General features: G+C 45.0%; 1 protein-coding gene across 1 annotated transcript in view; it reads left to right on the plus strand.

Annotated features, from left to right (window-relative positions):
* The window catches only part of PDZD7 (PDZ domain containing 7), a 127,534-nt gene that overhangs the window by 97,711 nt on the left and 15,667 nt on the right, over nucleotides 1–14,156 (plus strand). The window contains exon 16 of the mRNA XM_033942445.1: nucleotides 9,409–9,509. Coding sequence (XP_033798336.1) covers nucleotides 9,409–9,509 — 101 coding nt within the window. The remainder of the gene's footprint in view (nucleotides 1–9,408; nucleotides 9,510–14,156) is intronic.

Here is a 14,156-nt window from a genome sequence, read left to right on the forward strand (position 1 = left end):
TAATCACTCAATTTAATCTACGTTTCTTTCTAGGGAACAATTTGATCCAAAACTACAGTATAGCTGGGGGGGTTTCTTCTGAAGCAGTTAGCAAGCAGGATAAACTAACTCAGAGATGGTTAGGACTTTAATAGGCTTTTAGTTTGCTGAAAATAGCACTGTTTTGAAAGAATGTGCCTTCTGTGCAAAGAGCAGAAACATAGTAAGAGGGGAGGGGGGCAGGGAGATGAACCGCCCCGGGCGCTGTCTAGATGGGGGCGCCTGTACCTCTCCTTCCTCACACGCCATTCTCGCATTCTCCCTTTCCCCGCCCCCTGTACCTCTTTCAAATCTTTGCCAGCACTAGCAACTAATTTAGTCTTCTGCTCGCACAGGCCTGGCTCCCTCTGAAATCACTTACGGATCACGGGGCCAGGAAGTAATGTCAGAAGGAAAGCCAATGCCAGCATGAGCAGCAGAAAAAACAAGGAAGGCAACCAAGTCACATCAAGGTCTGCGTGGGGGAAGCTCACAGTGCCAAACTTGTCTCACAACTTATAAGCCAAATACAGTGTAACATGTCAAAAAAGCATGTCACACTGTATAATGTTATAGGGCGCTCTCAGTGTGAACCCTCAGTGATAGGAGCACAGCTCCGGCACTTCACTTCTGGGTCAAGGCGATAAGCCTCCACCCGCACACCATCATCGAGCGCCCTGTGTGTGCAAGAATCAAACCAATCAACAATCAAAGTGAGTAAATAAAACTCAACACAAACAACCTGAGTGACCCCCACACAAACCCTGACAGCCAAACCCCCTCAAAAAGCACGCACAAAATCACAACAAAATCAAAAACCATACCAAAAGGTGAAAAACTTTTCTGATTGTGGTGTTTCTATTGGTGGGGGTTCTTTGTTCCCTCCCTCTTTCTTTCTCTGTTCCTTTTTGTGGTTATGATTGTGTTGAGTGCTGGCACAGCATGATTGGTTGGTTCGTGCATGATGTCACCTGCAGATCTGTTTTAGCTGGTGTGCTCTCCCTCCCGGGCACCCCGCCCTCCAGCCGTCCTCTCTGCTCGTGTTCGTGTCTGGTGGCCCGCCCCGCCATGCCGCCGGACCAATCAGCAAGCAAGGCTTTCATCTGTGTACGTGCTGAGCTCACTGCTCAGCATGGCTATTTCCTGCTGCGACGCCGGACTTGTAAGCTGCATGCCTGTATCGCCAGAATTTAGGTAGGCTGTTTTCATCCCCGTGGGAGTCCCGTGGGCCAGGGGGCGTCCCCGTGGGAGTCCCGTGGGTCAGGGGGGCATCCCCGTGGGAGTCCCGTGGGCCAGGGGGCGTCCCCGTGGGAGTCCCGTGGGCAAGGGGGGGAACCTGCGGGAGTCCCGCGGGACCCGCGAGATCCCCACGATCCCTGTTCCCGTGCAGACCTCTAGTGTTAATATGTTAAAACAGATTAACAATAAATATATCACTTAATAATCATCAATAGTACAAATGATATGCTCTTATCTCCCACCCTTCCCTATTATATAATCAAATACCTTGTATAATATGTAATATTAAAATTACCCCCTCCCCCCTCATAATTGAACCTGTAAATTTAAGAGAAAAAATAATGTCATCTAATCAGTACAATATTTTGTTAATGGCTCCCACACATCTTGAAATTTCCTAAAACATCCTCGCTGTATTGCAATAAATCTTTCCATTTTATAAATATGACACAAGGAATTCCACCAGAAATTATAATTTAATCTACTCCAGTTTTTCCAATTATCCGTAATTTGTTGAATGGCAACCCAAGTCATTATAAGTAATAATTTGTTATTCTCGCCTGCCAAACCTTTCTTAAAACCAGCTACGCTATCTGCTCTTACCACATCCTCTGGCAACGCGTTCCAAAGCTTAACTATTCTCTGTGTGAAAAATTTTCTCCTCCTATTGGTTGTAAAAGTATTTCCCTGTAACTTCATCGAGTTTCCCCCTAGTCTTTGTAATTTTTGACGGAGTGAAAATTCGATCCACTTGTACCCGTTCTGCTCCACTCAGGATTTTGTGGACTTCAATCAGCCGTCTCTTTTCCAAGCTGAAGAGCCCTAACCGTTTTAGACTTTCCTTATACCATTTGTTCTTTTTCTCCCATGCATGGCAGCCAACGCTGCAGATGCTTGAGCACCCCCAGTTTTGAACAAATTCCTTTGACTATGTCCAGGGAGAGGTCATTTCCATAGGGTTTAGCATCCCCAATAATTTCAAAAAGTTGTCCGCTATCCTTCCATGTACAACTTGGAATACAGCCACATAGCTGCCTTTCGGCATAGTTAAGTAACTGAGGACTGAAGCATGGGCAAGAGTTTCTGATTTCTTTTTCTGTATAATGAAGTTCTGATGGAAGCGTATTTGTCTTATACGCTCCACCACATTCCACACAGTGAACAGTACCTAATCTGCATATTAAGAATGGAATAACAACAGTGGTTCTAAATTCTAAAGACATTAAGGTAGCAAGAAGCTCAGAGCAGAAACCGATTTAACCCTTTATTTGGCATTGTTGCTCAGAAGCAACATGTGTTTCTGTGGCTTTTATGGGAAGTAGTATAATGGGTACGCCTCATGTCAAAATGATTGACAGCTGTCAGAGATAAGGATCGACCAATCAGCGTTCACTTCTGGGTTAAGCCCCGCCCATTGCCCTGCCCCACTCTCCGCCCCTCCCATAGGAATGAATGGTGGTAGCCCCGCCCATGGCCCCTACTATGGGAGATCTGTATCTCCAAATGCCTGTTACTGTTGCTCTTGTTCAACATCAAACGTTAGGTAAAGCAGCCATTTCACCATCTGCCAATTAAAGGGTTAAAATCCTTTACTGAACCAGTTTTTTTTTTTTGCTTGCCTAAGACAGACTGGGACCCTCGGTAAATTCTTTTTAACATAGGATATGACTACACTTCTCCCTCTGTATTCGCGGTTTCAGCCATCGCGGTTTCAATTATTCACAGTTTTTAGCTTGATGGCTCCTCACCCCCCCCTCCCCTCCCCAAATTACATCAGCTTGCATAGCGAAATCGCTGATTCCCAGCACTTTCTTCATTGTGTTTTGCCTCTCCTTCAGGAACAGGCCAGGTCTCCCACCATGTTATTTGCGGTTTCACCATATTCACGATGGTTTTTAATTAAAAAACAGCGAATAACATACGAAAAGTTATTCACAGTTTTTTCTGTATTTGCGGGTCTGTTATTCCCTTAGCATAGCGAATACGGAGGGAGAAGTGTATTCACAAAAAACATCAGCAAATAGCCTTCTGTGTAGGGTTATCCGGACATGCCCTCTTTTTAGAGGACTGTCTGGGTTCCCAGATGAACATTCCAAAACCCCGCAGTTTGTCCGGGTTTTGAAAAGCCCTGGCAAGTTCTGGCCGCATCTGGAGGGCCTCTGTGCTTGCGCAGACGACGTCACACACATCCATGCATGCTCGAGGCCCTCCAAGCACAGCCAGACTTTGTTGGGGAAGGAGTTGAGGCTTTGAGGGGGACGGGGCTGTGGCCGTATGGGGCGGGGCTTGAGGCAGAACTGGACGTGGATGAGGGGGCGAAACAAGGCAGGGATTGGGCAGAACAGAGGCAGGGCCATGTGTCCAGGTTTCTGAAGCTTCAAATATGATAACCCTACTTCAGTGGCAAATGTTTGTAAGTCTTAAATTTGGGTGAAGGGAGTCCAAGAATCACAAGCAATTCATTGATAAGAACATAAGAATTGCAGCTGCTGGGTCAGACCAGTGGTCCATCATGCCCAGCAGTCCGCTCACGCGGCGGCCTTCTGGTCTAAGACCAGCACCCTAACTGAGACTAGCCCTACCTGCATACGTTCCGATTCAACAGGAACTTGTCTAACTTTGTCTTGAATCCCTGGAGGGTGTTTTCCCCTATGACAGACTCCGGAAGAGCTTTCCAGTTTTCTACCACTCTCTGGGTGAAGAAGAACTTCCTTACGTTCGTACAGAATCTATCCCCATTCAATTTTAAAGAGTGCCCTCTCGTTCTCCCTACCTTGAAGAGGGTGAACAACCTGTCCTTATCTACTAAGTCTATTCCCTTCAGTACTTTGAATGTTTCGATCATGTCCCCTCTTAATCTCCTCTGTTCGAGGGAGAAAAGGCCCAGTTTCTCTAATCTTTCACTGTACGGCAACTCCTCCAGCCCCTTAACCATCTTAGGCGTTCTTCTCTAGATCCTTTCGAGTAGTACCGTGTCCTTCTTCATGTACGGCGACCAGTGCTGTACGCAGTACTCCAGGTGAGAGCGCACCATGACCCGGTAAAGCACGCTTCTAAAATTAAAAAATAAAGCGATCATTTAACCCTATTCTTTATTTTTTACCTTTTAGCCTACCTGTGGCTTGCATCTGTTGAGAAACTAACAGCCTAGGTGCACATATTTATTGGACTAATATGCAAATTATTTAAAGATGTTAAGCATGCACACTCCAGAGCACATTCGAGGAGGTGCTGAAAAGTTCTCAGTCCAACCAAGAAGAAAATGACGAGGATATGATTCAATCAATGATCTGACAGGTGTCAGGTCAAAAGCGCGCCGGGACAAAGGCGCGCCCAGACAATTGAGCGCAGCGCAGAGGCGCGCACCGCTCAAAATTACTGTTTTTAGGGCTCCGATGGGGGAGGCGTGGGGGGGAACCCCCTACTTTACTTAATAGATATCGCGCCACGTTGTGTGGGGTGTGGGGGGTTGTAACCCCCCACATTTTACTGAAAACTTAACTTTTTCCCTATTTTTAGGGAAAAAGTTAAGCTTACAGTAAAATGTGGAGGGTTACAACCCCCCAAACCTCCCATAACGCCGGCGCGATGTCTATTAAGTAAAGTGGGGGGGGTTCCCCAACAAAAAACCCCCGTCGGAGCCCCTAAAAACTGTAATTTTCTTTGGCGCGCGCCTCCGTCTTGCGCTCAGTTGTCGGCACGTGCCTTTGTCTTTCGCGCTGTTGTCTATGAACCGATCTGACACAATGTCAAAGCAGAAATTTGTTTCTGCACATTGGCACTTAACAAAATAAGATAACCCTCTTTTCGGCTACAATGGCAAAATAACACTCAGAATTTAGGAAGTTGGTTGGGCTAAGAACTTTTCAGCACCCTATCGTAGGGTTCATAGACAACGGCGCGAAAGACAAAGGCACGCCCAGACAATTGAGCGCAGCGTGGAGGTGCGCGCCGCTCAAAATTACTGTTTTTAGGGGCTCCAATGGGAGTTTTTGTTGGGGAACCCCCCCACTTTACTTAATAGACATCGCGCCGGCGTTGTGGGGGGTTTGGGGGGTTGTAACCCTCCACATTTTACTGTAAACTTAACTTTTTCCCTAAAAACAGGGAAAAAGTGAAGTTTTCAGTAAAATGTGGGGGGTTATAACCCCCCACAACCCCCACAACGCAGCACGATGTCTATTAAGTAAAGTGGGGGGGCCTAAAAACATTAATTTGAGCGGCGCGCGCCTCCGCGCTGCGCTCAATTGTCTGGGCGCGCCTTTGTCCCGGCGCGCTTTCGACCTGACACCCTATCGTAGTATTCTTTAAATGTGTTTCCTATAAGAATTATATTTTTATTGAGCTGAGTGTGGGGTTACCAGCCATCCAGATTTCCCCAGAAATGTCCTCCTTGTCAAGGACATGTCTGAGAGTCCATCCGGGTTCTGAAAAGCTTTCCATCAAAATCACGTTGGGAAGGGGTATCCGTGCATGCACGGGCGCTACACAGTGATGTCACACGAGCGTCACATCCATACATGCGTGGATGCCATCTGGGTGCGGGATGTGGGGAATGGGGTGTGACACAGGCGGAACTGGATGGGCCTGAGGGCGTGGACATGGGTCCGGATTTTCCTGGGGGAAAATCTGGTAACCCTAGATGAGTGGTTACTTTGGGATGGTGATGATCGTGGAGGAAACAACAAGGTTGCATAAAAAGGTCATTAGTATCACTGTTCCCTCTGTACCAGGGATCTCAATGTCCCTCCTTGAGGGCTGCAATCCAGTCGGGTTTTCTGGATTTCCCCAATGAATATGCATGAGATCTATGTGCATGCACTGCTTTCAATGCATATTCATTGGGGAAATCCTGAAAACCCAACTGGTTTGCGGCCCTCTAGGAGGGACTTTGAGATCCCTGCTCTATACTGAGCAGGTGTCCTCCAACTACATTGCTACCAGTAGGCGGTAGTGCTTTATTATTATGTTTTCAATTGCTAGGGACAGGCAGGTTCTCTGGAGTTCTGCAAAATTTGTCTGTCTCTCACTATTGAAGATGTAACAGTGAAACAGCACCCTCTACTGGCAGGACTGTAGATGGAGGACTACCTCTTAGCGTAAAGGGGACAGTGCTCAGTATGCAACTGTAACCCTGTAGGAGTTTACACAGTTCAGTAGAGAAAGACGTGGTGACAAAATTCATCACAATTCCCGTCCCCGCGGATAACCACGGAAAACCATCCCCATGTCATTCTTTAAGGAGAGTGGGAAGAATCAGAGTATGAATGGGCATTGAAGAATGCTGGTGTAGAAGGACTGAAGTTGAGATAGACACTAAAGAATGACAGTCTTTGGTATCCACCGCAGATATTGTGAAGTCATAATGCCTCATTCCACAAATGCCTAAGAGCCAACATCATCAGTGATGTCACAATGGGTTCATCATCCTTTAGTTGGCTCACATAAGAATCAGAGTATGAATGGGCACAGCCACTAACCCTCAAGTCTTGCATTGAAGAATGCTGGTGTAGAAGGACTGAGGTTGAGAGAGACACATGATGGTTTCCCGCAGTTATCCTCAGGGACGGGAATGGTGATGAATTATGCAACCGTGTCATTCTCCAGCCTTTATACACAGAGGGTTGCCTGAATGTCAGTACTAGTGCTGCCTGATTTCCAATTCGAATCGATTCACTTCGGGTGAATCGATTCATTTTATTTAAAAAAATCAGCTTCCTGATTTGGTGACTGACCCTCCGCCATCACCCCCTAAAGCAGGAATGGTAGCCCTGCCTCTTGCAGGCCTGCCACTCCTGCTTTAGTGGGGGAGGGTCAGTTGGGAAGTGCTGCAGAGTATTCCCCTCTGGCCTCCCACTCTACAGTGCAGACAGCATGGAATCTAGCTCTCCTGTAGCAGATCCTGGAAGTGGACATCGCGGAACCCGCCCCATAGTTTGTTGGCCATACCGCGTAGCACACGGCCGCCTTTGCCAGTGAACGTCGTCAGGTATTCCATGGTGGTAGTGAAGGGGCACCGTCAAGGTGAGAAAGTGGGGATGAGCTTAGAAACAGGAAGAGTTCCCGAGACCCAGACAGACTCCGCGATTGTTAGTTAATAAGCTACTGCCGACTTCAGTTTCTCTTTCTCTCGCTACCATTCCAGTAGAAGTAAAAAAGGTAAAACTAGGATTTCCAGGAACGCGAGACACAAACTTTACTCACGCTGTCCCGCCCCTTCATCCTTTAAGAGAATGCATCTCCTGGTGGCCCGTCTCCCCCCCCTCCCCCGAATGGAGAAACTCCAGTCCTGCTGTCAACAAAAGTCAATCGGCCACCCCGCCCATCTGCGCTCCAACCTATCAGACTTCTCAGAGGCTTGAGGCCCGTGTAGCCCCCCGGTTTCTACATGGGGGTGAAGAGGGGGAGATGTTAAAACAAAAAAGTAGAGAGATCTGTCTCGTGTCCACCACTTCCCTCTTTCGGGATGACTTAGGCTTGGCCGTTATCTGACTTCTCCAAAAGATGTATGTCTATCATTTTCTAACAGCTGCTCTCCTGTAAATGGTTGCAGAAGATGGGGTATGTTAATTTTGTCACAGTTTAGTAGAAAGTTCATTTATGTGTGCGGCAGGAAGAAGCTCGGTGCAAAGACAGGGCCTACTACTGTGTGTTCTAGGGCTAGGCGAACCCTCAACTTTATGCTGGTTTCCCACACTGATTCTCAATTAGTTGTCATATCCCTAGCCTAGCTCATCTGCTCCTTCCTCCAAGATTTGGAAAATTGAGCTCCACAATCTTTATCTCTCTAGGACAGTTCTATACTAAAAACATAATTAGATGGATGGTTAGCACAGAGAAAGAAGAAAGAAGGAGACCCTGATCAGAAGACAACCAGAGTCTGGGATCAACATGATTTGAATAATGACCAGATAACAAAAGGTAGAAAAAATAATTTTATTTTCTGTTTTGTGATTACAATATGTCAGATTTGAAATGTGTATCCTGCCAGAGCTGGTGTTAAACCGCAAATGTGAGCTAGGATTTAACAGACAAAGAGAGGAAAAGTCTTTTTTGTTCGTTTATTTTGTTTACACCACAGCGCTAATGTGGGTAGGAGATGCTATAAAAGGGGTGAAGAGGCTATAAAATAAACCCACCAGGATGTTTGTAAAAAAAAACCCCAAAAACAACCCACCCAATTGGGCAGGAAAATTGAATCAAATCGAATCGAAAAATCAATTCAATTGGCTGAATTGAATCGAATCGAAATTTTTCCCCCTGAATCGGGCAGCACTAGTCAGTTCTATCCCTAACAGGCTACACACAGAAAATTAACAAACGCACCATATAATTCACTGCCAACAAAATGTGATGACTGAACAATTAAAAACTATTACCAGAATGGTCTGTTACCATATACTTCTGTTTTCCAAACAGTCAATAATAGTGTCAAACAAGTCTTATCCTGTTGTATTTTTTTTAACAGTTCCACTGATGACAAAACAGTGGTTAATGTGACATTTGTGTGGGCTGTTTTCTGTGTATACTTCCAATGGTCTTGTGGGCTGCATAAAATTCAGTGGAGGGTCACATGACCCATGGGCTGCAGGTTGCCCACCCCTGACATAGTTGGTCAACCTAGAAGATATCCTGAAGCACAGTAAAACTGTGATTTGGATTGTGACAGACGTATCAGTTTTCTACTTAAAAATATTTTAAAGTGAGATGGCCCAGTATAAGAACTACATAATACTATATTGGAGAACCTATTTTCCAGTCTTCTGATTGACTGGGCCTGAGGATGCTCTAGATAGAGAACCCCAGCCCCATCACAATGGTGACACCTATTGGATAGGTGTGTAATAGCTGGGATTCCCTCAACACCATCCCCGGTATACAACTACTCACTGTGTAATCTGTTGAAGTACCGTACTCTGTCTTGCTGCTGTTAAAAATATCCCTCATATTTTCCAATATAGTAACATAGTACATGACGGCAGATAAAGACCTAAACAGTCCATCCAATCTGTCCATAAGTTATACCCATTATGGATGATGGATATCTGGTAATATAATGACAAAATGATGAGGCAGAAAGGATGAAAAATGAGAATGTGAAAGTGAAAGTATTTTGTTTTCATTTAGCCCAGACTGTGCTGTTTTCTGCAGGGATTAGTGTCTCCGGAGGAATCGAATCAAAAGTGCAGCCGGTAGTGAAAATCGAGAATGTCTTTCCTGGAGGAGCAGCATTCATGAGTGGTCTTCTCAAGGTAAAGAATCTGGTTAGGGCTACAACTCAGAGCACCAGTAGTTCAATTTATCCTTTCTGTCAGTCCAGCTGTCTTCTATTTGGAACTGATAAAAAAAAAGTTCTGAAACAAGTACCATGGCCCTCACAGAACCTAACAAGTGCACATCACAACTAATTCTCCAGAATTTGTTGCCGGTAAATGTGGTGAAATCAGTTGGCATAGCAGGGTTTAAAAAAGGTTTGGATACTTTCCTAAAAGAGAAGTCCATAGGCCCTTAATGAGATGGTTTGGAGAAATCCACTGCTTATTCCTGGATAATCAGCATAAAATCTGTTTTACTACTTGGGTTCTAGCTAGGTACTTGGGACCTGGCCACTGTTAGAAACAGAATACTGGGCTTGATGGACCTTCGGTCTGTTCCAGTGTGGCATGGTTTTATGTTCTTAACACTGTGTGATTTTTTTTTTTTTTTTTCCAATAATTGTAAACTCTAGCAATGTGCGATTTTGTTTACCTCACTCTAACATGAACTAGCACGCACCAGCATAAAATAGCATACCGTGTAACAGTGACATACCAAAGGCAGGGCAGTGGGTGTGGTTCACCGCCGGGGCAAGCAGCAAAGGGGTGCAGCAAGCCGGTCCAAAGTCCCGGCATACAGGCGTACAGCGGTCAGCTCTGCCAGTCCCCTGACCTAGAAGAAGAGGTTGACGTTAGAAGGGGTGGGATGTAGAGAGCCAACAGCCATCTGCCTATATGCTGCGGCTCCGTGACTGCTTGCTGCACCCCTTATTGCATGGGCTAGGGATGATGTGCCTGAAGGAGGAAGAGCTCTCTGCCCTGGGTAGCAACCAGCCTATTTACACCACTGCATTATATCATGTCAACTTGTTTTAGAACAGACTGGCCTGGACTGTGTCCAGAATGACTCCAAGATCCTCTTCCGGGGGAGCAGGGTGACACTTAACATAGAATTTATTGTAGGGGTCACCAGGCAGGCACCTGTTTAAGGGTGATCTCTGGGGCTACACAAACAATTAGATGATGAGCGGCCTGAGAATTATTTCCAAGGCGTTCATTCTCCAGTTCTTCCTGGGTCCTGGTTATACCTCTGGGTTTCCTCCTTGTAGGGGTGTTGCTATTTTATTTAAGATAGGATGAAATTGCTCAAGGTGGTGTACAACAAAAATAAGTCATACATAAGCAATAGACTATTACAGCAGTAAAAATATTCAAATAACAGGGTATCGTAGATACCTTTAGACACCCTTAAACAGGTGCCTGCCTGGTGGTCCCTACAATAGATTCTATGTTAAGTGTCACCCTGCTCCCCCAGAAGTGGATCTTGGAATCATTCTGGACACAGTCCAGGTCAGTCTGTTCTAACACAGGTTGACATGATATAATGCAGTGGCGTACCTAGGTTGGTTGCTACCCAGGGCAGAGAGCCCTTCCTCCTTCAGGCACATCACCCCCAGCCCAAGTAATAAGGGGGTGCAGCAAGCAGTCACAGAGCCACAGCATATAGGCGTTAGGAAGTAAGGGGGACTAATTTAAAAGAAAGTTTCAAATGAAGTCAGAAAAGTGCTTCAATATTATCTTACTCGTATCTAGGGTAGAAGTTGATAAGCATGCCAATACCAGTGTGTGTGTGTGGTGTGGGTGTGATGTGGGTGTGGTGTGGGTATGGGTGTGGTATGCGTGTGCTGTGTGTATATGTGTTGTGTGCATGTGTGTGGTCATTTTGCTTACAACATTCGATTAGTCTTACTGCAGCAGTTGGAGCTGGTGCAGATCCTTTGTAGACAGACCAGTGTAGAATGTGTTACAATAATCGTCTTGATGTTATCATAGCATCCACCGCTGAGACAAAACTTGCCTTCCCAATGCAAGGAGAGAGGCAGCGTAGTTGTCACAAATGAAACACGCAGCTCTTGAAGGTTGCTTGGATTGGCGGGATCAGAGTAAGTGTTGAAAAAAGCTGTATTCCAAGGTTCCTGACTTGAGATTTGAGGGGGGAGTTCATATTTCCCAAATGAGATTTTGATTAGAGAATGACATGGTGACAAAATTCATCACTGTTCCTGTCCCCTGCGGGAAACCATCCCCATGTCATTCTTTAAGGAGAGAGGGCAGAATCAGAGTATAAATGGCCACAACCACTGACCCTTAAGCCTTGCATTGAAGAATGGTGGTGTAGAAGGACTGAGGTTGAGATAGACACTAAAGTATGACACAGGATTGTTTCCCACGGTTATCCACGGGAACGGAAACAGTGATTAATTTTGTCACCGTGTCATTCTCTAATTTTGATGTCAGGTATGTACCCACTTGTGTTAGGGACGCATAGAAGATCAGTTTTACTTGGATTCAGGCAAAGTTTGTTATTTTTTTTGCCCATTCATGAATCAACTTTAGATAGGTAGTCAGTTTATTGAGGGCTGTGGGTAAGTCTGCACGTCATCAGTGTGCATGTAGAACTGAGTGTCCCATCAACTCAATCAGCTTGGCTTAAGATAGATATTGAAAAAAATAGGTGACAGTATTGATCCATGTGATATCTGACAGATCAGAGGCCATAGTGGTGATGAGGTGTTTCCTATGAGCTCAGAGACCGAACCATCTTGGGCTACGCTAGTTCATTGTTCAGGCCAACTTGGTAGCAAAAAAGAGGAAGCCTTTCATGTAACTGTTTCCAGATTGCACATGGGGTAATGCTGAGCCAGGTATGAGAGCCAAGTCAGAGCATCTAGGTCAACTCACAGAAGTAAATACCCATCTTACTCTTCCTTCTCTTATTGGAATGGAATGTTTTCCTAGTCCAGGCCCTGCTACCTGAGTAAAGTAGAAAAGGTGGATGGCAAGAGTTTCAGAGCCTTTACTTTCCCTCTAAAACCATGAATATATTTAGTTTTATCATATCACCAACCAGTCTCACCCTTGGGTTGGACTTTATAGATGCTCAATGATAAATCAGATGCAATCTCATGCTGATTCCAGGGCAAAGACTCCCTCCTGCATGTCTACAGCTAACAGTTAACACCAGACATATCGATACCCGCGTCGCACTAGCACATGGCCTGGGAGCATGTCAAAAAGAAAAGGCAATCTAAGGTAAACCATCCCTCCTGAAGTCACCATTATCATCATCTCAAGTTTTATTTGACAGAAACAGACAGGGGAGGAGAAATACAATGTGTAATAGGATAGAAGTACAGCATGACTAGTATATAAGGAGATGGGGAGAATGCTCTTCCTTCCTTCATATCAGTCAGTGGAGAGAAGTTACAAATTATAGGCGTCTTTAAATTAAAAAAGACGCCCCCCCTCCCCCCCCTGTTATTGCAGCCCAATGCTTATGTTCTGGAAAAATAACTGCAAGCTGAGGTTATTTAATTTACATAGTGCCTCTTTTACTAGTATTCGCTAACAGAATTAGCACGCTAAATGCTAAGAAGGCCTTGGGCTCCATAGTGATGAAATGTTATGTGTGCATTTTGCATGCTTTGTATCTCATTATCATATGTCCCATAGTAAATATTAATGAATGTGACCTTAATATAACACACATTATTGTCATTTTATGTATATTAATGAACAAATAGTACATGTTATGGCTGTTACACAGCTTTTTCTATAGTGTCCACTTGTCCCTCCAATATGCTGCAGTTTGCTTGCAATAATACCTGTAGATCTTGCATATATGAAAAACAACTGAACATAGAATACTTTTATTGTTAATTATCCGAGCAGTTTCACAGTCTGCTAATCCAAAAATCGGTTGGTCCATGTTTGTAGTATTATCACATTATTTCCTTCCCGTGTTGTCTCCCTCCCAATCCATTCCATCCTTCCTTCCTCCTCCTGACGCACACATAATTCTTTCTGAACAGACTGGGATTATAAAAAGTGCTTCACTACTGTTTAGAGAGGGAATTTAATCACCACTCACATACGTGGACATTAGCGCAAGTGCAAAAGGGTCATCGTGAAGGAGGAGACGATTAAGATTCTCTAAACAAGAAAATCATTCTTCTGGTTAAGAATCAATACCACATAATGCATATTAATCTGCATGATCATTTTCTGGTTTCTTAACGATGACGTTCACCCAAGAAAGGGGTCATTGTTTAAGCAGCTTCTGCCACTGTAAGCAATAACTTTCAACTGTTCATGAGTTAGCCTGTAATTCCTTTCCATGGAGAGTCCCCCAAAGGATAATTTCAACAGCAATTGTCTGCTAGCCCTCGTACAAAAGCCCTTTTGTTTGTGTGACTAGCCACCCATCACAAGCAGGGCATGTGACTGGAAAGGGTGGTGAGGCTAATTAAAAAGAAAGGTAATCTGCTTCATCACCAAATGACAGGTAATGTCTTCCCCCCACTTGACGAGGGTGACTTCTCTTCCACAACAATGTCTTCGAAAAAGAAATAAATCCAATCCTAAAAGGGTGTTTCTCTAAAAGCACAATTGTGATATCCTTGGCCACATACAACTGCTGTGCACCCATCCATTGCCCTGCATTCCCAACCAAACCACCAGGACAAGAACATGGAGCTTGGTTTTCATTATGCTCCGTTCACTGATGCCTCCGCATCACACCAAGGTTCTTGTCCCACTTCTTACCTTACAATAGAGAATGACACGGTGACAAAATTCATCACC

This window comes from Geotrypetes seraphini, chromosome 4 (genome assembly GCF_902459505.1).
Source record: "Geotrypetes seraphini chromosome 4, aGeoSer1.1, whole genome shotgun sequence".
NCBI classification, from domain to species: domain Eukaryota; kingdom Metazoa; phylum Chordata; class Amphibia; order Gymnophiona; family Dermophiidae; genus Geotrypetes; species Geotrypetes seraphini.